The 22,917-nt window shown below is 46.1% G+C and overlaps 1 protein-coding gene across 1 annotated transcript in view; it reads right to left on the minus strand.

Annotated features, from left to right (window-relative positions):
- LOC133529301 (eukaryotic translation initiation factor 4E transporter-like) overlaps positions 1–22,917 on the minus strand; it is a 64,087-nt gene that overhangs the window by 21,946 nt on the left and 19,224 nt on the right. The window contains exons 8-20 of the mRNA XM_061866998.1: positions 22,014–22,113; positions 18,810–18,986; positions 17,922–18,029; positions 17,548–17,659; positions 16,575–16,703; positions 14,996–15,108; positions 12,955–13,032; positions 11,815–11,958; positions 11,623–11,703; positions 11,191–11,271; positions 10,612–10,753; positions 9,785–9,906; positions 8,117–8,219 (exon numbers count right to left, since the gene is read on the minus strand). Of these exons, the coding sequence (XP_061722982.1) occupies positions 8,117–8,219; positions 9,785–9,906; positions 10,612–10,753; positions 11,191–11,271; positions 11,623–11,703; positions 11,815–11,958; positions 12,955–13,032; positions 14,996–15,108; positions 16,575–16,703; positions 17,548–17,659; positions 17,922–18,029; positions 18,810–18,986; positions 22,014–22,113 (1,490 nt within the window). The remainder of the gene's footprint in view (positions 1–8,116; positions 8,220–9,784; positions 9,907–10,611; positions 10,754–11,190; positions 11,272–11,622; positions 11,704–11,814; positions 11,959–12,954; positions 13,033–14,995; positions 15,109–16,574; positions 16,704–17,547; positions 17,660–17,921; positions 18,030–18,809; positions 18,987–22,013; positions 22,114–22,917) is intronic.

Consider the following 22,917-nt stretch of genomic DNA (forward strand, 5'->3'; position numbering starts at 1 on the left):
TTCCCCGCTGGCGAGCTTCGAAGGGGACGCTTCGGGCCTTCGGCCCTACGCGGAGCTCGGCCTTCGGCCTTCGCTAGCCTCGACGCTTCGCCGTCGGGCCTTCGGCCCGCCGGCTCCGCTTATTAAGACAGTTGACTTATTGCCGGTTCGCTTTATAACTTTTCCCGTTATTTTTGTTGTTATTAATATAAAGAAGATTTGTTTTCCAAAGGGGAAAGTTAATGCGGTTGTACTTCCGCTTTGGGCCGCACTCTCGCAGCTCGGCCTTCGGCCTCGCGTGCTTAGGCGATCCAATGGGACGCTCCGTGCCTTCGGCCCTACGCGGAGCTCGGCCTTCGGCCTTCGCTGGGTTTCGAAGCTCAGCGTCGGGCCTTCAGCCCGCCGCTTCGCTTATTAAAACAGTTAACTTGTAACCGGTTCGCTCTATAAATGCATTTTTTCCCGTTATTTTTAGTATAAAGAATATTTGTTTTCCAAAGGTGAAATGTAATGCGGTTGTACTTCCGCTTTGGGCCGCACTCTCGCAGCTCGGCCTTCGGCCTCGCGTGCTTGGCCGAACCAGTGGGACGCTCCGGGCCTTCGGCCCTACGCGGAGCTCGGCCTTCGGCCTTCGCTGGGTTTCGAAGCTCAGCGTCGGGCCTTCGGCCCGCCGCTTCGCTTATTAAGACACTCGGGGAGGGTTGGTTTCGCTTCGGGATTAGTGCGGGAAGTTGGAGCTTAAACACGACCCAATAGTAAAAGTGTCTTGACAAGCTCACGTCGGGCCTACGGCCTTTGGCCTTCGGCCCGCCGTTTCGCTTGTCTAAGACACTTTTCCTATTGGGTCGTGTTTAAGCTCCAACTTCCCCCTCTCAGGTGACGCTTCGGGCCTTCGGCCCTACGCGGAGCTCGGCCTTCGGCCTTCGCTGGCCTCGACGCGTCGCCGTCGGGCCGTCGGCCCGCCGGCTCCGCTTATCAAGACAGTCGACTTGGTAGAACGCTTGGGAGCACCGTACGCACGCAGCTCGGCCTTCGGCCTCGCTTTTAGTTACTGGGGGTTGCACGCTTGGGGGTCGGGGTGAAGGCTCCGGGCCTTCGGCCCTCCGCCGGGGTCGGCCTTCGGCCTCCCAGCCTGAAGCGAGCCTTTAGTGAAAAAGTTTGTTTTCCAAAGGGAAAAGGTAAAGCAGTTGTACTTTTGCTTGCAAGGAATGGTCCGCGTGCGAGCACGCACTCCCGCAGCTCGGCCTTCGGCCTCGCGTGCTTGGGCGATCCAATGGGACGCTCCGGGCCTTCGGCCCTACGCGGAGCTCGGCCTTCGGCCTTCGCAATATGGTTACTTTGGGGGTTGAAGGGAAGTTAGAGCTTAAACACGACCCAATAGTAAAAGTGTCTTGACAAGCTCACGTCGGGCCTACGGCCTTCGGCCTCCGGCCCGCCTTTTCGCTTGTCAAGACACTTTTACTATTGGGTCGTGTTTAAGCCCCAACTTCCCCGCTGGCGAGCCTCGAAGGGGACGCTTCGGGCCTTCGGCCCTACGCGGAGCTCGGCCTTCGGCCTTCGCTAGCCTCGACGCTTCGCCGTCGGGTCCGCTTATTAAGACAGTTAACTTGTTGCCGGTTCGCTTTATCACTTTTCCCGTTATTTTGTTGTTATTAATATAAAGAAGATTTGTTTTCCAAAGGGGAAAGTTAATGCGGTTGTACTTCCGCTTTGGGCCGCACTCTCGCAGCTTCGCTTATTAAGACAGTTAACTTGTAATTGGTTTGCTCTATAAATGCACTTTTCCCGTTATTTTTAGTATAATGAATATTTGTTTTCCAAAGGGGAAAAGTAATGTGGTTGTACTTCCGCTTTGGGCCGTACTCTCGCAGCTCGGCCTTCGGCCTCGCGTGCTTGGCCAATCCAATGGGAAGCTTCGGGCCTTCGGCCCTACGCGGAGCTCGGCCTTCGGCCTTCGCTGGATTTCGAAGCTCAGCGTCGGGCCTTCGGCCCGCCGCTTCGCTTATTAAAACAGTTAACTTCTAACCGGTTCGCTCTATAAATGCATTTTCCCGTTATTTTTAGTATAAAGAATATTTGTTTTCCAAAGGTGAAATGTAATGCGGTTGTACTTCCGCTTTGGGCCGCACTCACGCAGCTCGGCCTTCGGCCTCGCGTGCTTGGGCGATACAGTGGGACGCTCCGGGCCTTCGGCCCTACGCGGAGCTCGGCCTTCGGCCTTCGCTGGATTTCGAAGCTCAGCGTCGGGCCTTCGGCCCGCCGCTTCGCTTATTAAAACAGTTAACTTCTAACCGGTTCGCTCTATAAATGCATTTTTCCCGTTATTTTTAGTATAAGAATATTTGTTTTCCAAAGGTGAAATGTAATGCGGTTGTACTTCCGCTTTGGGCCGCACTCACGCAGCTCGGCCTTCGGCCTCGCGTGCTTGGGCGATCCAGTGGGACGCTCCGGGCCTTCGGCCCTACGCGGAGCTCGGCCTACGGCCTTCGCTGGGTTTCGAAACTCAGCGTCGGGCCTTCGGCCCGCCGCTTCGCTTATTAAGACACTCGGGGAGGATTGGTTTCGCTTCGGGAGTAGTGCGGGAAGTTGGAGCTTAAACACGACCCAATAGTAAAGTGTCTTGACAAGCTCACGTCGGGCCTACGGCCTTTGGCCTTCGGCCCGCCGTTTCGCTTGTCTAAGACACTTTTCCTATTGGGTCGTGTTTAAGCTCCAACTTCCCCCTCTCAGGTGACGCTTCGGGCCTTCGGCCCTACGCGGAGCTCGGCCTTCGGCCTTCGCTGGCCTCGACGCGTCGCCGTGGGGCCGTCGGCCCCCCGGCTCCGCTTATCAAGACAGTCGACTTGGTAGAACGCTTGGGAGCACCGTACGCACGCAGCTCGGCCTTCGGCCTCGCTTTTAGTTACTGGGGGTTGCACGCTTGGGGGTCGGGGTGAAGGCTCCGGGCCTTCGGCCCTCCGCCGGGGTCGGCCTTCGGCCTCCCAGCCTGAAGCTCGCCCTTCGGGCTCGCTTAACCTACATGGAAATTTGACTTTGCCCCTGTCCGCCGCCATTTTGGATTTTTTCAAAAAATTTTTTTTTCATATGGTAATCTTGGCCCCCCGGCTCGCCGCATGCAAAATCTCAGCGCGCTCGGACCAACATTAAAAAAAGAAAAAAAAAAGTCGGCCATTTTGAATTTTTTTTTGATGCAGTTTTATTTGTCTCGGGGTCCTCTATGACATTTGGTCGAGCACCCCTCACCTATCACGCACCGTTTGAGAGTTGCCATACAAAAGTAAACTGGCCATTTTTCCGCCATCTTGGATTTTTTCCAAAAATTTTTTTTTCCATAGGAGTCATTGGGGCTCCGAGATACCGCGACCAAAATTTCAGAGCGCTCGGAACTTTTTTGAAGTTTTAGAAAAAAAAAGTCGGCCATTTTGAATTTTTTTTTTCTTATTCAGATTCCACTCGGAGCCCTCTATGACATTTGGTCGAGCGCCCCCGACCTATCTCTCACCGTTTAGCATGTGGGGGATTCGAAAAAAAATCCCATACAAATTTTTTTTCGAGCTAAAAAAAAAAAAAAATTTTTTTTCGAATGCCGGGGCCCATATGTACCCACATACCGGTTCTCGGCGCTCTCGGACCGTTTTGAAATTTCGGCGCCATTTTGAGTCGGCCATTTTGAATTTTTTTAAATGCCATTCCATTTGTCTCGGGCCCTCTATGACATTTGGTCGAGCACCCCCCACCTATCTGACACCGTTTAAAAGTTGCCATACAAAATAAAAGTGGCCATGGTGTCCGCCATCTTGGATTTTTTCCAAATTTTTTTTTTCCATACCGGTCTAGAGGGCCCCGAGATTCCGTGACCGAAATTTGAGCGCGCCGGGACCGACATGAAAATCGGCCGCCATTTTGAATCCGCCATTTTGAAAAAAAAATGGCGGCCTCCGAAACTGCCCAGGGTCCTCTGTGACATTTGGTCGAGCACCCCCCCACTATCTCCCACCGTTTAGCCGGGCCGTCAAACATTTTTCTGTCCCGATCCGGTAGACCGAATGTCGGATTTTTCCGGAGGTCACCGGACCGCCCTCTGTACGACCGTACCAAACTCGAATCCCCCCCGCGCCTCCTTCCGGGAGAACAATTCGTGTCAATTCATGTTCGGGCTGCAGCTTTATATAATATAGACTAGATTTTGCTTGGTGCGCGGGGCCCGGGGGCCCCGCGGTGTGCATGGTGCTGTAGTTGGTATTGTTGTTTTTGTAGTTGGTGCTGTTGTTGATGTTGTTGTTGATGAGTTATTGTTGTAGGTGCCGTTGTTTGAGTGAAAAAGTTTGTTTTCCAAAGGGAAGAAGTGTTGCAGTTGTACTTTTGTTGCGCGTGCGAGCATGCACTCGGCCTTGCGTATGTTGTTATTAATATTGTTGTTTATGTGTTGTTGTTGTAGTGTTTTTTGTTGTTGCTGTTGTTTAGGTGTAAAAGTTTGTGTTTTCCAAAGGGAAAAGGTAAAGCAGTTGTACTTTTGCTTGCAAGGAATGGTCCGCGTGCGAGCACGCACTCCCGCAGCTCGGCCTTCGGCCTCGCGTGCTTGGGCGATCCAATGGGACGCTCCGGGCCTTCGTCCCTACGCGGAGCTCGGCCTTCGGCCTTCGCAATATAGTTACTTTGGGGGTTGAAGGGAAGTTGGAGCGTAAACACTGGCGAACTTCGAAGGGGACGCTTCGGGCCTTCGGCCCTACGCGGAGCTCGGCCTTCGGCCTTCGCTAGCCTCGACGCTTCGCCGTCGGGCCTTCGGCCCGCCGGCTCCGCCTATTAAGACAGTTGACTTGTTGCCGGTTCGCTTTATAACTTTTCCCGTTATTTTTGTTGTTATTAATATAAAGAAGATTTGTTTTCCAAAGGGGAAAGTTAATGCGGTTGTACTTCCGCTTTGGGCCGCACTCTCGCAGCTCGGCCTTCGGCCTCGCGTGCTTGGGCGATCCAATGGGACGCTCCGTGCCTTCGGCCCTACGCGGAGCTCGGCCTTCGGCCTTAGCTGGGTTTCGAAGCTCAGCGTCGGGCCTTCGGCCCGCCGCTTCGCTTATTAAGACACTCGGGGAGGGTTGGTTTCGCTTCGGGATTAGTGCGGGAAGTTGGAGCTTAAACACGACCCAATAGTAAAAGTGTCTTGACAAGCTCACGTCGGGCCTACGGCCTTTGGCCTTCGGCCCGCCGTTTCGCTTATTAAAACAGTTAACTTGTAACCGGTTCGCTCTATAAATGCATTTTTCCCGTTATTTTTAGTATAAAGAATATTTGTTTTCCAAAGGTGAAATGTAATGCGGTTGTACTTCCGCTTTGGGCCGCACTCTCGCAGCTCGGCCTTCGGCCTCGCGTGCTTGGCCGAACCAGTGGGACGCTCCGGGCCTTCGGCCCTACGCGGAGCTCGGCCTTCGGCCTTCGCTGGGTTTCGAAGCTCAGCGTCGGGCCTTCGGCCCGCCGCTTCGCTTATTAAGACACTCGGGGAGGGTTGGTTTCGCTTCGGGATTAGTGCGGGAAGTTGGAGCTTAAACACGACCCAATAGTAAAAGTGTCTTGACAAGCTCACGTCGGGCCTACGGCCTTTGGCCTTCGGCCCGCCGTTTCGCTTGTCTAAGACACTTTTCCTATTGGGTCGTGTTTAAGCTCCAACTTCCCCCTCTCAGGTGACGCTTCGGGCCTTCGGCCCTACGCGGAGCTCGGCCTTCGGCCTTCGCTGGCCTCGACGCGTCGCCGTCGGGCCTTCGGCCCGCCGGCTCCGCTTATCAAGACAGTCGACTTGGTAGAACGCTTGGGAGCACCGTACGCACGCAGCTCGGCCTTCGGCCTCGCTTTTAGTTACTGGGGGTTGCACGCTTGGGGGTCGGGGTGAAGGCTCCGGGCCTGAAGCTCGCCCTTCGGGCTCGCTTAACCTACTTGGAAATTTTACTTTGCCCCTGTCCACCGCCATTTTGGATTTTTCCAAAAAACTTTTTTTCATATGGTAATCTTGGCCCCCCAGGCTCGCCGCATGCAAAATCTCAGCGCGCTCGGACCAACATTAAAAAAAGAAAAAAAAAAAAGTCGGCCATTTTGAATTTTTTTTTGATGCAGTTTTATTTGTCTCGGGGCCCTCTATGACATTTGGTCGAGCACCCCCCACCTATCACGCACCGTTTGAGAGTTGCCATACAAAAGTAAACTGGCCATTTTTCCGCCATCTTGGATTTTTTCCAAAATTTTTTTTTTCCGTACGAGTCATTGGGGCTCCGAGATACCGCGACCAAAATTTCAGAGCGCTCGGACCTTTTTGAAGTTTTAGAAAAAAAAAAAGTCGGCCATTTTGATTTTTTTTTTTCTTATTCAGATTCCACTCGGAGCCCTCTATGACATTTGGTCGAGCTCCCCCGACCTATCTCTCACCGTTTAGCATGTGGGGGATTCTTAAAAAAATCCCATACAAATTTTTTTTCGAGCTAAAAAAAAAAAAAAATTTTTTTTTCGAACGCGGGGGCCCATATGTACCCACATACCGGTTCTCGGCGCTCTCGGACCGTTTTGAAATTTCGGCGCCATTTTGAGTCGGCCATTTTGAATTTTTTTAAATGCCATTCCGTTTGTCTCGGGGCCCTCTATGACATTTGGTCGAGCACCCCCCACCTATCTGTCACCGTTTAAAAGTTGCCATACAAAATAAAAGTGGCCATGGTGTCCGCCATCTTGGATTTTTTCCAAATTTTTTTTTTCTATACCGATCTAGAGGGCCCCGAGATTCCGTGACCGAAATTTGAGCGCGCCGGGACCGACTTGAAAATCGGCCGCCATTTTGAATCCGCCATTTTGAAAAAAAAAATGGCGGCCTCCGAAACTGCCCAGGGTCCTCTGTGACATTTGGTCGAGCACCCCCCCACTATCTCCCACCGTTTAGCCGGGCCGTCAAACATTTTTCTGTCCCGATCCGGTAGACCGAAAGTCGGATTTTTCCGGAGGTCACCGGACCGCCCCCTGTACGACCGTACCAAACTCGAATCCCCCCCGCGCCTCCTTCCGGGAGAACAATTCGTGTCAATTCATGTTCGGGCTGCAGCTTTATATAATATAGATAGCCGAGCCGGATATACTAGGTGCAACCAAAGCAAATCGTCTCCGTTGGCTTGGCCAGCTCGAAAGGATGGGTGACGATCGGGCAGTCAAGAGGGCTTACTTGGGTCGACCAACTGGACGCCGTCCTGTTGGTCATCCTAAATATCGTTGGGCGGATAGAGTGGAGGCAGATCTCCGTGAGCTCGTGTTCAGCGAAAGCTGGCGCGAGTCCGCGGTCTGGACCGAGCAAAGTGGCGTGTTGGAGGCCAAGACTTAGGGTCATCGCGCCAGCCCAGTACGTAAATAAGTAACATTGAATGACAGAAACGCAATTTAAGAACGAAAAACTTTAGAGATTTTTTGTTACACTTTCTTTTATCACCTTTAAGATCGATATTGCGAGTAGAACGTAAAAATTTATTAAAAAATGTTTAAATAAAAAAGCTCCTATAACACACGGATACTGATGTGCTGTCGGAAGGTTTCCAAAATAGCGAAATTTCCACATTCCACATAGTTGTTTCAACTTCGGAACTTTCATATTTTTGCATGAGGAATGATATTTTTAATTTCCCTGAAATTTCCTTAACTTTTTGGAAACGTTCCGCAAGAACATCTAGAACACACGCACACGGACACCAAAAGCATGTGGTACCTGGGTGGTGCACGGCCAGCGTGTTGGGGCTGGTCGGCATTATGGGGGACACGCAAAACGCTGCGTCCGGGGTTATTATCATGTTAATATGCCAATTATTTTAACTTTCTTTGTATAGAGATGTTAATAAATGAGAACATATGAATTTCAAATACTATTACCAAAGATAATTTGAAATAAAGGTGGATTGCCAAAGAAAATTTTGTAACCGCAGTAAATTTACTGCCATCTTAAAACTTTTAGAACGCCGTTTGACTTTGATCCTTACTGTTTCACTGATATATGTTAAATATCAAAAAGTGGCGCCATCTAATAGAGCATAGGCCAAAGGTTATGGCGCCATCGGTCAAAACGAATGCGGCTATTTCAATTGTCTTTGATACACGTTACGGAAGCGAATAGCAGACGTACTTGGATGCGGCAGCGGCGACAGGCGCAGCGGCTGGTGCAGCGGCGGCACCACCAGGTGCGGCGCCGCGCCCACGCCCGGCAGCGGCGACCCGCCCATCTGTTGCTGCAAACACAACTATTGCTAACATCTGCTTCATTATGAAAATTAGGGACCGGTCCGGTATCCCCTTAGACGGTTTTGGAAGGGATATTCCGTAAGGCTTTGCTTACCAAAGCCGTTGTTAACAAAAACCCTTTCATTTGGCTTATACCCGTTCTTAAGTGCTAACCTCCGATTATAAATTATAACGCTTACTTATGCCATTTTCAACTTTCTCTTCGTAAAAATAGAAGCAAATATTGCTTATTTAGGTTTAAAGTGAAGGACTAGGTGTCTAGCGCGTTGACAGCACAGGTGACATAATTTTTTGAATTAGGAAGGGGATACCCTTTCATTTTAGCGGTATCTGTGAAAGCGAAACCCGTTCCTTGAGCTAAGTCAAATGAACGGGTAAGCAATTCAAAGGGAAAGCCAATCGTTGGGGCTATTCGATAAACGACTAAATTATTTATAGATTTTTTTCTGGAAAGGGTTGGACGGGTACCTGGTTAAAACAAATATATGCCGGTCGACGACAGGGTCTATCGCATGCGCTCGGAAATGCATTCCGTGGCTTTCGGGTAAGCATACCCCGAGTTTACGGAGGTACTTACGCGTAATTTTACTTGTGAAGTGCAGCAATCTGGAGTTTTTACTTATTTTATTCTTTTATCAGAGGCCGGATTTCTCATGGCAATTTGAATTGTCATTAGAGACTTCTTATTCATCAACTTTCGATATACCTATATCGATAAAATATAGAATACAACATATTAAAATAAGATTCAAAGTAGAGGTAAATAACAAGCAATCTTATCACTAAAAAGCGATCGTTTCCAGATAACTTTTGAGTAGTTGAAAATGCAAAATAAAGATAAGCAACAAAAAAAGAAAACTTAATAGTTTCACATTTAATTACTTCAGTTCCGTGTTTTTTTTTCACGTTCAATGTCTGTTTTAGTGCAAAAAATATTCCAACAGGTTTAAAAAAAAATACTAATTATCTTTTTTCCATATTATTTGTTATTTATTAGTTTATTACTTCTTTTAGTACAGTCAAATATCCATTAACTATTATTACTTTTTAATATATTGTGTTCCACACTGTATCGATATATGTGTACTGGAACTCGATTGAGTACTTCCTATGATAATTCAGAAGTGCCACAATAGTTCCGGTCTCTGTTCATCAATCAAAAAGAAAGAAGCGCTACTAGCGGTAAGAGCGTGCGACTTGCAATCCGGAGGTCGCGGGTTCAAACCCCGGCTCGTACCAATGAGTTTTTCGGAACTTATGTACGAAAAATCATTTGATATTTACCAGTCGCTTTTCGGTGAAGGAAAACATCGTGAGGTCTAGTTAACCCGCTGGGTTGGAAGGTCAGATAGCAGTCGCTGTCGTAAAAACTAGTACCTACGCCAATCTAAGGATTAGTTGCCAAGCGGACCCCAGGCTCCCATAAGCCGTGGCCAAAATGCCGAAACAACTCGAGGACGCCGAAGACGATCCTTTTACTTTTTTAATTTCTTTTATACATCAATGAAGAAGAAATATCATACTATGTACCGTATAGGTCATGAAAAGTTACCTGTCTTTGCTGCTGGTGCAGCCGCAGGATGGTAAGCAGCACCTCGCGATGGCGGGACTGCAGGCCTGGGTTTCCTAACTGCTGCATCAGGTGCTGCACCGTTATCTCGCCAGCTTTCAGACCTACAACAATGCAGCATGGATAGTTATTTATCCAGTTATATATTTTAGCATTAGTAAGAACTTCTCAGAAGTAAGTGTCCCGCCGAGTTTCTTGCCGGCCCATATTGGGATACCTTCCTCCAATTGAGGGGGGGATTTAAATCTCGGATCAGAGGTGTAGGGTTAGAGCCGGTGTAGCTTTATTTGACGTTCATAAGCGCATTGTAATATGCCTACTTGAATAATAAACTATCTTTATCTGATCTTAAGCTTGTGGCTCCAAAATCAGGCACTTTTTGCAGAAAATTTTAGATGTAAATTATAAGTATTATAAATACCATGCAACATTATATAATTTCATTAATTGTTAAATCAAAGAGCCTCATAAAAACTGCACACTTACTTCTGTTGAGTTCTTTCTAATGCAAAAAAAAAACCTATAACCTAAACCTATTGTTAATATTTAAAAAAATAAATTAATTAAATTAATGAAATAAGAATCCGCAATAACTTAGATTAAAACTCACAGTAAATAAATAAATAAAATTAAAATTCACAATAATATAAATAAATTAACTTAAAATTCACAATAAAATAACGAAATTAAATTATAATTCACGCAATTAAACTACCCATGAAAATGCCCAGTATAACTAACTGTGGCTACAAAGTGTACGTTAGACAATCCACCTGCATGTGATATAGTATTTGTGCGCAGACACATACCGTGTATGATGGCCTGCGCCTCGGGGCGCTGCAGCAGCTCGCGGTCGGCGGCCGAGGGCCCGGGCGCGGGCGCGGGCGCGGGCGCGGGCGCCGGCGCCGGCGCGGGCGCCAGCAGCTCGCTCTGCTGGTGCTGCTGGTGCTGCTGGCGAAAATATTATCATAGTCACCTCATTTTACACTTTACACTCAAACATGTTCGGAAATGGTCGCATTTTGTCCGTAAACCGAAAGCGTAAACTGCCTAATTTTGTTGCCCGGCTCAGACCTATCCTCCTATCTATATGTCTTCGGCCGGCAACCCCTCTCGTCCCGACCTCTGTAGTAATGTACTATTTACTATTCGTTGACTAGAAAATAGTACGTTGAAATTTTTGATAGGCGCATACGAAAGGTTAAGATTTCGTATACCAAAGTGTAATTGGGTACTTTTCATATATGGGCTCCCAACTCAACTATAAAATTGTTGTACTATACCTGTTACACTTGCAGCAGTTTGTAGAGCAGTTCCTGCGGGATGTGCTGTTGCGCCAGCGGCGCTTTTTGTTGTTATTGTTGTTCCATGCTCTTGTTGCACAATACCTGTAGCACTTGCAGCAGTTTGTAGAGCAGCTCTTGCGGGATGTGCGGTTGCGCCGGCGGCACTTTTTGTTGTTGCTGCTGCTGTTATTGTTGTTCCATGCTCTTGTTGCACAATACCTGTTGCACTTGCAGCAGTTTGTAGAGCAGCTCCTGCGGGATGTGCTGTTGCGCCAGCGGCGCTTTTTGTTGTTATTGTTGTTCCATGCTCTTGTTGCACAATACCTGTTGCACTTGCAGCAGTTTGTAGAGCAGTTCCTGCGGGATGTGCTGTTGCGCCAGCGGCGCTTTTTGTTGTTATTGTTGTTCCATGCTCTTGTTGCACAATACCTGTTACACTTGCAGCAGTTTGTAGAGCAGTTCCTGCGGGATGTGCTGTTGCGCCAGCGGCGCTTTTTGTTGTTATTGTTGTTCCATGCTCTTGTTGCACAATACCTGTAGCACTTGCAGCAGTTTGTAGAGCAGCTCTTGCGGGATGTGCGGTTGCGCCGGCGGCACTTTTTGTTGTTGCTGCTGCTGTTATTGTTGTTCCATGCTCTTGTTGCACAATACCTGTTGCACTTGCAGCAGTTTGTAGAGCAGCTCCTGCGGGATGTGCTGTTGCGCCAGCGGCGCTTTTTGTTGTTATTGTTGTTCCATGCTCTTGTTGCACAATACCTGTTGCACTTGCAGCAGTTTGTAGAGCAGCTCTTGCGGGATGTGCGGTTGCGCCGGCGGCACTTTTTGTTGTTGCTGCTGCTGTTGTTGTTGTTCCATGCTCTTGTTTAACATCTAAATGTTAGAATGAATTAGTACAAGTATAAAGATTTTTGAATGACTATTTTCATCCAATTATATAGAGATAATGAATATTTTAGTCATCTAAACAGTTTAAGCCGGTGATAAACAGTCCGTAAAAACGCTTACTACCCGTTCGCTACCAGTTGGCCGTTTCCTCCCGGCCCGCTTCCCCGCAACGCCCCCTCTGGCGCCTTATCCACTCGCTACTACAGCTTTACTTTTTTTACTTTTATTATTTAGATTATTACTCAAGGGACGATAGGCACTCATTCCTGTCGAGGTAGTTAATAGTCCGAGAAAGAAAAGTAAAGTGTTAAACACTATACTTTTCGAAGTTTATTTTTTGAATACGAACAAAGTAATATACATGTGTATAAAAAAAAAGATTAAGTATATACTTAAATAGTATTTCTTGAGGGTAGTTTCAATTAACATTTTAGGTAAAAGTATCGTGGATTTATGGAATGGATAGTTAAATATAAGAATGGAAATTGTACAACAGATACATTTAATTACAAATTTTAATTGCTTATCGTCGAAAAAAAAAACCTTCTGGGAAAGTAAATAGCTCTAGTGCAGAAACATATCATTTTCTGCACACTTTTTAGAACAACAACCACTCACTTTCAGAGCATGAGAAAATTATTAAATGAAGTAAGCATTAAAAATAAAGTACGAATTTATTTTTTGTCGACAGTACAGTCGGTTCCCTCACATAAGTATCCACTTTTCTATACAACTTAGTATGGCTACTTGGTTACTTAAGTTGAGGAACCGACCGTACTAGTAACTGTACCTGTGACGTTATCATGTAACGGTCGCCGACGGCCAACTTGAAGCGAACGGGTAGTAACTGTGCAGTGCTATCCGTAAAGCGTTCATTCCCTACCAGAAATGGCTCGTGAATTTGGCACGTTTGTTTCGTAGCCCATTTTCACCGGCCGTCTACGTTGGGGTCTAGAGGAAGTATAAGTGTCGTATAGGTACCTGCAGTAAGCTCATGGGCTGCGGCGGGCGCTGCTGCTCGGCGGCCGGCACGGCGTGGCCGCCGGACACCTGCGCCAACTGTCGCGTCACACGTTACACATGGTTCAGATGTTAAGTAATCATATTAACGATGTTAAACATTACTTACATATTACAAACTTTATGCATTACTTTATTATGCAACTTGTTTTTTGGTTTAAGTACTTACACTCTTACAGCAGTATAGGTATAGGAACAAGCTTATATTTTAATAGAAAAGTGTGATTTGATTTGATTACTCATTAGAAATATAATGGTAAATATAATAGTAGAACATTTTAAAAGTAAATAGGGTTGTTTCCATCTACAAATCTTAGGGCAGAATTGTATCCCAATAAATTCTTTTGGATTATAAGAACATGTTAAACTACTTTTAGGGGACCTGTAATGACCATATTTTTGTAAATATTGAATTTAAAATATCTTTTGGCACACGTCACGTGACCAAACTCGAAACGTCTTTGAAGATTCTGATGACGTCACAACTCTCGGATTGACACTGTTGACAGTTAGGTGATGGGCGCGAAAGCATCTGTCAAAATATATTTTGTTAATTTAACATATTTAAAGCCGTTTTTAGTATAAAAGTTGAATTTTAGGGCAACTTTTAGTTAATATAGAACGTAATACAAGCGTTTCAAAAAATTGGAAACAACCCTATTACTCAAATGACTCAAGTTGTGGCTATGATATTTGCCAGTTCAACATTTTTCAAAGCAATTAAAAGGGTATTTTTATGTTACATTTTCCTACATTTTTTTTTATGTTTTTGACAATATTTTAGGATGTTTTGATATTTAGCTTTTGTGGTTGCTTAATGTACATTTTAGGTTAGGTTAGTTACCTACAATTATAAAACAAAGACAGAAACATGAGATATTAAAGAAAACAACCTTGTTTCCATACTTTTGGCCTTGGGTGTAAGTTTTAAAGTAGCGGTACTGATAAATCCGCTACTCGACGCTAGATGTCGACTACAAAAATAATAAGCGTTTTGATAAGAACTGACGTAGGGAGTAAGCGCTCTATGCTTGATTATTTCTCTATGGTAGTAGGTAGGTTGTGATAACACTGACAAACAATAGGGAGTATTACTGCAATGTTCTGCCGCCAGGGTGCAGCACTAGCACCTTTCATAAACCATAGATATATATATATATACTGTGCCTTAAATTGTTATTGACAAGTTTTCACAGATAATGAAATATGGCATTGATGCAACTATGGAAGGTAGAGGCAAGGAACAGAATCTCCATATACCAAAAAGTGTCCGACAAAAAACCATAAATAGGTGGGGCTACAATACCTAGAATACTTGAGAAAAAAAATCTAATCATAGACCGCGCACTTTACTCCGTCAATAACGCCTAGGTTCTTAGCTAGTCTGGAGAGATTTGGAACTATTGTTTATAGCTGAAAGCTGGACACTTTTGCAACAATTCTGTCTAAGAAGACTCTGTTCCTTGGCTCTACCTTCCATAGATGCAACAAACCGGTTTCTTTACAAAGGGCCTACTGAGAAACGCGAAAATCGGATTTGAGTTATCTGCCTATGAAGTTAGTTTAGCTTTAATTATGATATCTGTTATTATTATAATTATAGATTTTAATTTATTAAAGTTTAGTAACTATCAAGTTAGTTTAGCTTTAATTATGATATCTGTTATTATTATAATTATAGATTTTAATTTATTAAAGTTTAGTAACTATCAAACAATAATTTGATTTATATTTATTATATTGCCTTTATCTTTATGTTGATTATCTTCAAGTTCATCGCTCGAATATGCAAAAGTGATAGAGAGGTGAGATAACGAATTTCGATTTTCTTGTTTCGCGGTAGACCCTCAGATTGTAATTGATTGTGGCGCCACTGCCCCCTACGCAGAGTTTCGCGTAATATTCCCTATTGCCACAGTATTGCCGGCTTAGTTATAGTCAATCGGTCATAGGGCAGGCTCTGGTACCCGGTAGTTAGGATAGCACAGTATGATGTACTCACGAGCCGCTTGAAGGCGGACAGGTCGTGGTCGGGGAGCGGCGCGGGCTGCGGCGGCCGCAGGCGCGCCTCCAGCTCCTCCAGGCTGTGGATCTTGCCGCCCACGTTGTTCATCTCTACAACATTACATAAAGCGGTTAGTTTCTTTCCGAGACTCCGACACGAATCAAGTATCGGGGGAAGGTCAGACTGAGTATGGTAACCAGTGTCATAACAGGTCATGGATTAACAAACATCTTTTTATAACAGGTGTCTCAGTCCTCTATGACGAGGATGCATGGAGACAGAAGAAATAGCCTCCCACGTGGTGCTGGAATGCCGCCAAAACATCTCGAATCCCCGAGAGAACTCCCCGAGGTCCTCAACATCAAAGGTCTGATAGGATTCCTCGACGAGTTGGGCTGGCAAGAGTAGCGGATACATACCGGGCCTCGGGTCCGAGTTGGCGTTGGCCCGGCGCAGCAGGTCCGGTAGCGAGGGCAGCGCCACGGTCCTGCACGGAGCGGATACATACCGGGCCTCGGGTCTGAGTTGGCGTTGGCCCGGCGCAGCAGGTCCAGTAGCGAGGGCGGCGCCACGGTCCTGCACGGAGCGGATACATACCGGGCCTCGGGTCCGAGTTGGCGTTGGCCCGGCGCAGCAGGTCCAGTAGCGAGGGCGGCGCCACGGTCCTGCACGGAGCGGATACATACCGGGCCTCGGGTCCGAGTTGGCGTTGGCCCGGCGCAGCAGGTCCAGTAGCGAGGGCGGCGCCACGGTACTGCACGGAGCGGATACATACCGGGCCTCGGGTCCGAGTTGGCGTTGGCCCGGCGCATCAGGTCCAGTAGCGAGGGCGGCGCCACGGTCCTGCACGGAGCGGATACATACCGGGCCTCGGGTCCGAGTTGGCGTTGGCCCGGCGCAGCAGGTCCAGTAGCGAGGGCGGCGCCACGGTCCTGCACGGAGCGGATACATACCGGGCCTCGGGTCCGAGTTGGCGTTGGCCCGGCGCAGCAGGTCCAGTAGCGAGGGCGGCGCCACGGTCCTGCACGGAGCGGATACATACCGGGCCTCGGGTCCGAGTTGGCGTTGGCCCGGCGCAGCAGGTCCAGTAGCGAGGGCGGCGCCACGGTCCTGCACGGAGCGGATACATACCGGGCCTCGGGTCCGAGTTGGCGTTGGCCCGGCGCAGCAGGTCCAGTAGCGAGGGCGGCGCCACGGTCCTGCACGGAGCGGATACATACCGGGCCTCGGGTCCGAGTTGGCGTTGGCCCGGCGCATCAGGTCCAGTAGCGAGGGCGGCGCCACGGTCCTGCACGGAGCGGATACATACCGGGCCTCGGGTCCGAGTTGGCGTTGGCCCGGCGCAGCAGGTCCAGTAGCGAGGGCGGCGCCACGGTCCTGCACGGAGCGGATACATACCGGGCCTCGGGTCCGAGTTGGCGTTGGCCCGGCGCAGCAGGTCCAGTAGCGAGGGCGGCGCCACGGTCCTGCACGGAGCGGATACATACCGGGCCTCGGGTCCGAGTTGGCGTTGGCCCGGCGCAGCAGGTCCAGTAGCGAGGGCGGCGCCACGGTCCTGCACGGAGCGGATACATACCGGGCCTCGGGTCCGAGTTGGCGTTGGCCCGGCGCAGCAGGTCCAGTAGCGAGGGCGGCGCGGCGGGGGAGATCGGTGCGAACATGTGACTCGGCTCGCTGGCTGGTGGACGCGCCGGGTTATCCAGGTCTGGGAACAAAATAAACTAAATAAAATCGAATACGACGATCAAAATTGTTTATAAGACCAAAGAGAATTTGAAATAGAGGTGGATTGTTACCGGGCATCGGCTAAAGGTTATAGTGGCGCCATCGCTCGAAACGTCTTTGGCTTTTGATCTGTTAGATGGCGCCACTTTTTGATATTTAACAAATTGAACACACATCAGTGAAACAATAAGGATCAAAGTCAAATGACGTTCTAAACGTTTTAATCGTGTGTCGAACATTGTAAAGGAATATGCCACGAGCATTTTTTGACCCACTTATACAACGTTGCATACAATACTTTTCCTACGAGTCAACAAAAATAAATCTTAATTTAGGTAAACAAAGCAAAAGTATATAGCTAAGACGCGCGAGTATACCTTGTTACGCGCCCGGCCCGCCCCGGCCCGGTCGGTCGGCGACACCTTCTCGTAACTCATGAGACCCTGGTACTTGCTCTTTGCTATGGAGACTAACAAGCAACGCTAAGCGGTCTTCGTATTCTATGGGTGTTGCTATATTACGGGTGTCACATGCGTGTTTCTGACTTATGAAGTAATTATTTTTACTATGCAACCAAATGAATATTTTGTAAGTTGGCAGCAATGCACTTAGTTTAAAACTGTATTCGTTTTGGTTTTGTTAGGTTGGTAGCCATTAATCGCAGTAACGTTATAGCGATTAAAAGCACAAGAGCTTTTATGAGGAATAGACAATATAGACTTTTCTTGAAACCTTTTATGTATGTTCTTATATTCGTGCTAATGAATGCATAAATGACAGATAACAGTAGAGGAGTAGGAAAAAATATAAATGACAGAACATACCGTCGACCATGTTGTTCAATAGCCTCTCGTAATGGCGTGAGTCGTTTGTGGGACTTTCGCGACGGAACCAGCGGCTGAATCTACTGCCGCCTTCGCTCTCACCGCCGCCGTTCTGAAAGAACACAAATAAAAAAAATATAGAGGCAGAAAGGCGATCTCTTTCATACAATGATGAAAAATGTTTCGCACATTCCGCAATTCTTTTGCAGGCGTGTTATAGATAGGCTTGAATGGAAGAAGCGAGGAGAGGCCTTGACCCAGCAGTGTACAAAAAATAGGCTAAAAAAAACATTTTTACAGTAAAAACAATATTTTTGCAGTTTGTTAAGGTCACAGCCGACAGTCACGTTTAGGTGGAAAGGCGAGTTACATACCGTGAGCACGTCGGGTATGGAGTCCAGCTTGAGGAACTCGTCGAGGTTGAAGTCGGGCTGCGAGCCCGCCGGCTCCTCGGCCTTCGACTCTACCCCCGAATCCTTATCCTGGAGATAAATATCAGGTTAGAAACAAGATCAGTATTAAGAAGTTAAGTGCCTTTTTGGTCAATTTGAACGCTTTAAAACTATACAAACATGGTTCAAAGAGCGATCCAGAGCCAAAGAGAATTAGAAATAGAGGTGGATTGTCAAAGACAACTTTGTAGCCACAGTAAATTTACTGCCATCTTTGGACACATTATTAAAACGTTTAGAACGCCATTTGACTTTGATCCTTATTCTTTCACTGATATTTGTTAAATTTGTTAAATATCAAAAAGTACTAAAGGCGTCGATACTAGTCGTGCCCACAGCGCCAAGGACACCTATAGGTGTCATGGCGTACGCTGTCAAAGGAACCTTCACACTTTCAAGTAAGGTTTAAATTAGCTCGCTTGCGCCCGGAAGCTTGGCGCTTGGCTTGAGTGATGTTTGTGTTTATGACATGAAGCGTTCTAAAAGTTAAACGCTGGTCGGGAAAATCTTTTACAGTACATATGGGGCTACTTTATAGCACTAGTGCGAGAAGTAGCATGTTACGTTACTGTGTCGAACATTTAAAGGGCCATATGTACTGTAAAACGTTGTACGATACATGTACGAATAGGTAATTCGCAACTCGTGTCGATTTAAAACACTCCCTTCGGTCGTGTTTTAATTTATCGCCACTCGTTTCGAATTTCCTATTTTTCGCACTTGTATCGTAATGTACTATTTTATGTTATTTTGTATAAAATAGTGAATAGTTAGTAGATTTGTATTATTTTAAAACAAATTTGAACTCACATTGCTAGTGTCATTGGAGTCTTCAATCGGTGCAGGTTCAGACGTGGATTCGCTCCGCCACCGCTCGAGGCGCTCGCCTCGCTCGGGGCGCTCGCTTCGCTCGTTTCGCTCGTTACGCTCGTTACGCTCGCTTCGCTCGGTGCCGGGTGATCTGGCACCGCTGTTGTTGTTCCATTTCTGTAGACAAAGCGAGCGAATTGGGTTCATTAACTCTACATATTCAACGTAGTTACATTAATTATTTGCAAACTTTACAAGTTATTAGTTCAATTTTCTATATTATTATTATTTCCTTTATTCATTTCTTTTCTCAGGCTAGGATTTTTATAATATGGATATAAAAGTAAAATATAAAAACACTTACAAAACAATACAAAAGATATAAACACATTATAAAAAACCTAACCTAGGGTGCCGCCAGCAGCGGGGCAGGGCCCAAGCTGCCGGTGGTCAGGGCCGCAGAGAGAGGAACCGACGTACTATACGCGCCGTGTCCAAAATTACTGCCTTCTGCATCTGACCCTTGATCCAGCCACCTAGCGAGAGTCTCTCTAGGTGTTGGTCGAGACTCTTCGCTATGAGACCGTTCGCTGACACGACTATCGGGACAATGATCGTCGAATCAACATCCCACATGGCGGTTATCTCGTGAGCCAAGTCTAGGTACTTACTGGACTTGTCCTTCTCGGCTTTCACGAGATTCTCATCATGGGGGATGGTGATGTCGACGAGCACGGCCCGGCGTTGCGATCGATCTATTATCACGATGTCAGGCTTATTGGCTACAATAGTCCTGTCAGTAATAATAGATCGATCCCAATAGAGCGTGGCACGACCATTTTCGAGAACTGGCGCAGGTGTGTACTTGTAGTACGGTACTTCGCGGTCCACAAGGCCGTATAGAAGAGCAAGTTGCTGGTGAATAATCCTGGCTACGAGATTATGTCTGTGCAAGTACTCGCCGTTAGCAAGATGAGAACAACCGGAAATGATATGCCTGAGTGACTCTCCGGGACGGCGGCATGCCCGACAAATGTCGACCGTACCGTCCTTCAGGATATATTTCCGATAGTTGTTCGTCATCATCACTTCGTCCGCAATTGCACAGGCAAAACCTTCGGTTTCTCCGAAGAGGTCCCCGAATCGTAACCAGTTCACCGACGCGAGCAGGTCCACGTCGGGTCCCGTGAGGGCCTTGTAGAACCGCCCGTGTAGCACCTTACTCTCCCATGCCGCCTTGCGATCCGCAGTACTTAGTACCACAGGTTTGCGCCAGTTCTCGTTTGCCAAGGAGAGGCGTGAGGTTCCTGTCTACTGCCACCACATCACGATGCATCCCACACTCGTTGTTAAGGAAATAATTCCTGAGATTGCACACCTCGCGGTTATGGAGATCTTTGGCGTTTAGGAAGCCGCGACCTCCACATTTCCGTGGGATGTACAATCTCATAACTGACGAGCGTGGGTGTAGCATACGGTGTGTGGTTAGCAGTAGTCGGACCCTCCGATCCAAGGCGTCCAGCTCGGTCTGAGTCCATCTTAGTATGCCAAAGGAGTATGTGAGTAGGGGCATTACCCAGGCGTTAAAGGCGCGCACTTTGTTGCCTCCTGACAAAAGACTGTTAAGGACTTTTGTGAGCCGACTGAAAAAGCGCTCCTTCACCGACTGTCTAATATCCTCGTCCTCAATACCCAACGACTGTGTCATACCAAGGTATTTGTAGGTTTCTGATTCAGAGATAGATCTGAAAGACATTGTCTCAGAAAGTTGTAAATTTATTGAATTTACAACCTTCCCCCGCTGTACATGCATAACCGCACATTTATCGACACCAAACTCCATGTTGATGGCACTACTGAAGACTTCGGTGGTTTTCAGTAGCTCCAACAAGTCTTGGCTATTTGGTGCAAATAATTTGAGGTCATCCATATACAGAAGGTGAGAAATGACTTCACCCTCTCTCCGAAGCCGGCAACCTAGTCCCGAATCCTTCAGCAGAGTGCTGAGGGGATTCAGAGCTAGGCAGAACCACAGGGGACTCAGACTATCACCCTGGAATATTCCTCGCTCAATCCTTATAAAATCCTGCGGGCCAGGGCGGTCATCCCCGCCTCCTGGTTGACTATTATTATTATTATTATTAATTATTAAATCCTTTATTTCAGGCAAAAAAAAACCCATAAAAGTGTTAGTATTACAGAACATAACTTACAAGACTATTGTTAGTACATACATAGATCACAAACACAGACATAACCGGATGAGCATAAAATAATAAAATGTCAATAACTTATCTCTACAGTAATTTAAATTGTCCATTAAACCATATAACATATTGAAAGGGTGAAAAGTTTTATTACAAAATAAAAATTAAAGGTCTTTTTAGGTAACTTAGCGAAATACAAAACAAGAACAGAAATTATTTTATGGTAACTATTTAAAATATTTGCAAGTCTCTAAATAGTTTTACTGGTTTTTAACTGGTTATGAGAAAGAATAAATTTTCTTATTTTGTACCTGGTTACAAAACTCTGTTACATACGCGGCCGAAAGGTAGGAAAACATTTAATGCAGTGCACAAATTTATTATAAACAAGCGTATATACGAGACTTTCACTGTTGTATTTATTTATTTAATCTTTATTGCACAGAATAAAAAAAAAAAACACAGTAAAAGGTGGACTTAATGCCCCGAGGCATTCTCTACCAGTCAACCTTAAATCTGAGTAGAGAGATTGTGAGGTGCTAAAATTAAATTAAAATAGAACAACAACTTGAACAATAGATTTAATGATACATATATTTAAAAAATACAAAAAGTCAGGTTCCACCGTGATTTTAACTCGTATCGCTGGATTCCAAGTCCAGAGTGCTAACCATTACACCATGGAACCGGCTGAGCTAATCGACGAATTTACTCATCACAAACTCTTGCTACTTTATGTTACCGATTGTAGCGTTAAACGTTTAAAGCAACCTTGTTGGAAGTTTCATAAGAAGTTTAAAAAAAATATGAAAGATAGTCTACCAGAGCGTAATTAATTTTTGATTTATTTTCGAGCGGCAATGCATTCCGTACATCATCGTCAGTTGTGACAGTTGTGATGTCGCGTTATTAAATTCGACGTTTTCAGTAAAACAAAGTAGTGATGCTTGCTGAATTATTTTATACGGAAAAATAATAAAGTAGAATATTTATATACCTCAGTCTCTTTCCCGCTCGTCGAACCGTTCTTTTTAGTAGGCTCGTCGAAACCGCGGAGTTCGATAGTGTCATGTTGAGATGTCGGCCCTCCACTAAACCTGCACACATAATAAAATAAAATAAATAAATAAACGCAAGTATAACGGGTTAGCACTGATTGACTAGCACGTTATTTTCTCGCGAATTAGCAAAGTAATATTTCTTGCTTTAATTAGCACGGATTTCCACAAAGTAACGCCTGATTCTATTAATTATTAAATAAATATATGAGGACAATGTTGCGCAGATCGACCTAGCCCCAAATCAAAGAGAAATAATTGTAGTACAGAGGTAGTCTAAGAAAAAATCGTGCCCCTTAGTCACATCCAAAACAGATGGCGCTGTAAAGGTAAAGGTTCCCATTACAAGGACTGTCAAACTTTTCATACAAGCAAACTGCAATGACTTTGAGATACGATAGATGCAACCTAGCCTTTTTTTAATATCAATAAATTAATAGTTTAAAAAACACTAGAAAAACACGGTTTAATAAATGCACATCAAAATCCATTAAGGGACCTTTTTCACAAGTGCACTACTATTGATACGGGTGCGTCATGAAATGTATACGCACTTTTGGTATAATTTTACTTTACAAACGTTCATAACGTATAATAACGTTAAGTATAATGTACAAAATATCTATTTTCAGAAAGTATAAGCTCATAATGATATAACATACATAAAATATATCATTGTTTCGCCTAACGAGCTTAAGAAATAATTCCGTTTGAAATAATCTACAATTAGTATACATATCAAAATGTCGAATAACATTTTAAATAATATTCGAATATAAAGCAGCAGAGCGTGTAGATAATGTCACGGAAGAGTATTGTTTGACAGGAGTATAGATAGGTGCG

This window comes from Cydia pomonella, chromosome 20 (assembly GCF_033807575.1).
Source record: "Cydia pomonella isolate Wapato2018A chromosome 20, ilCydPomo1, whole genome shotgun sequence".
Lineage (NCBI taxonomy): Eukaryota > Metazoa > Arthropoda > Insecta > Lepidoptera > Tortricidae > Cydia > Cydia pomonella.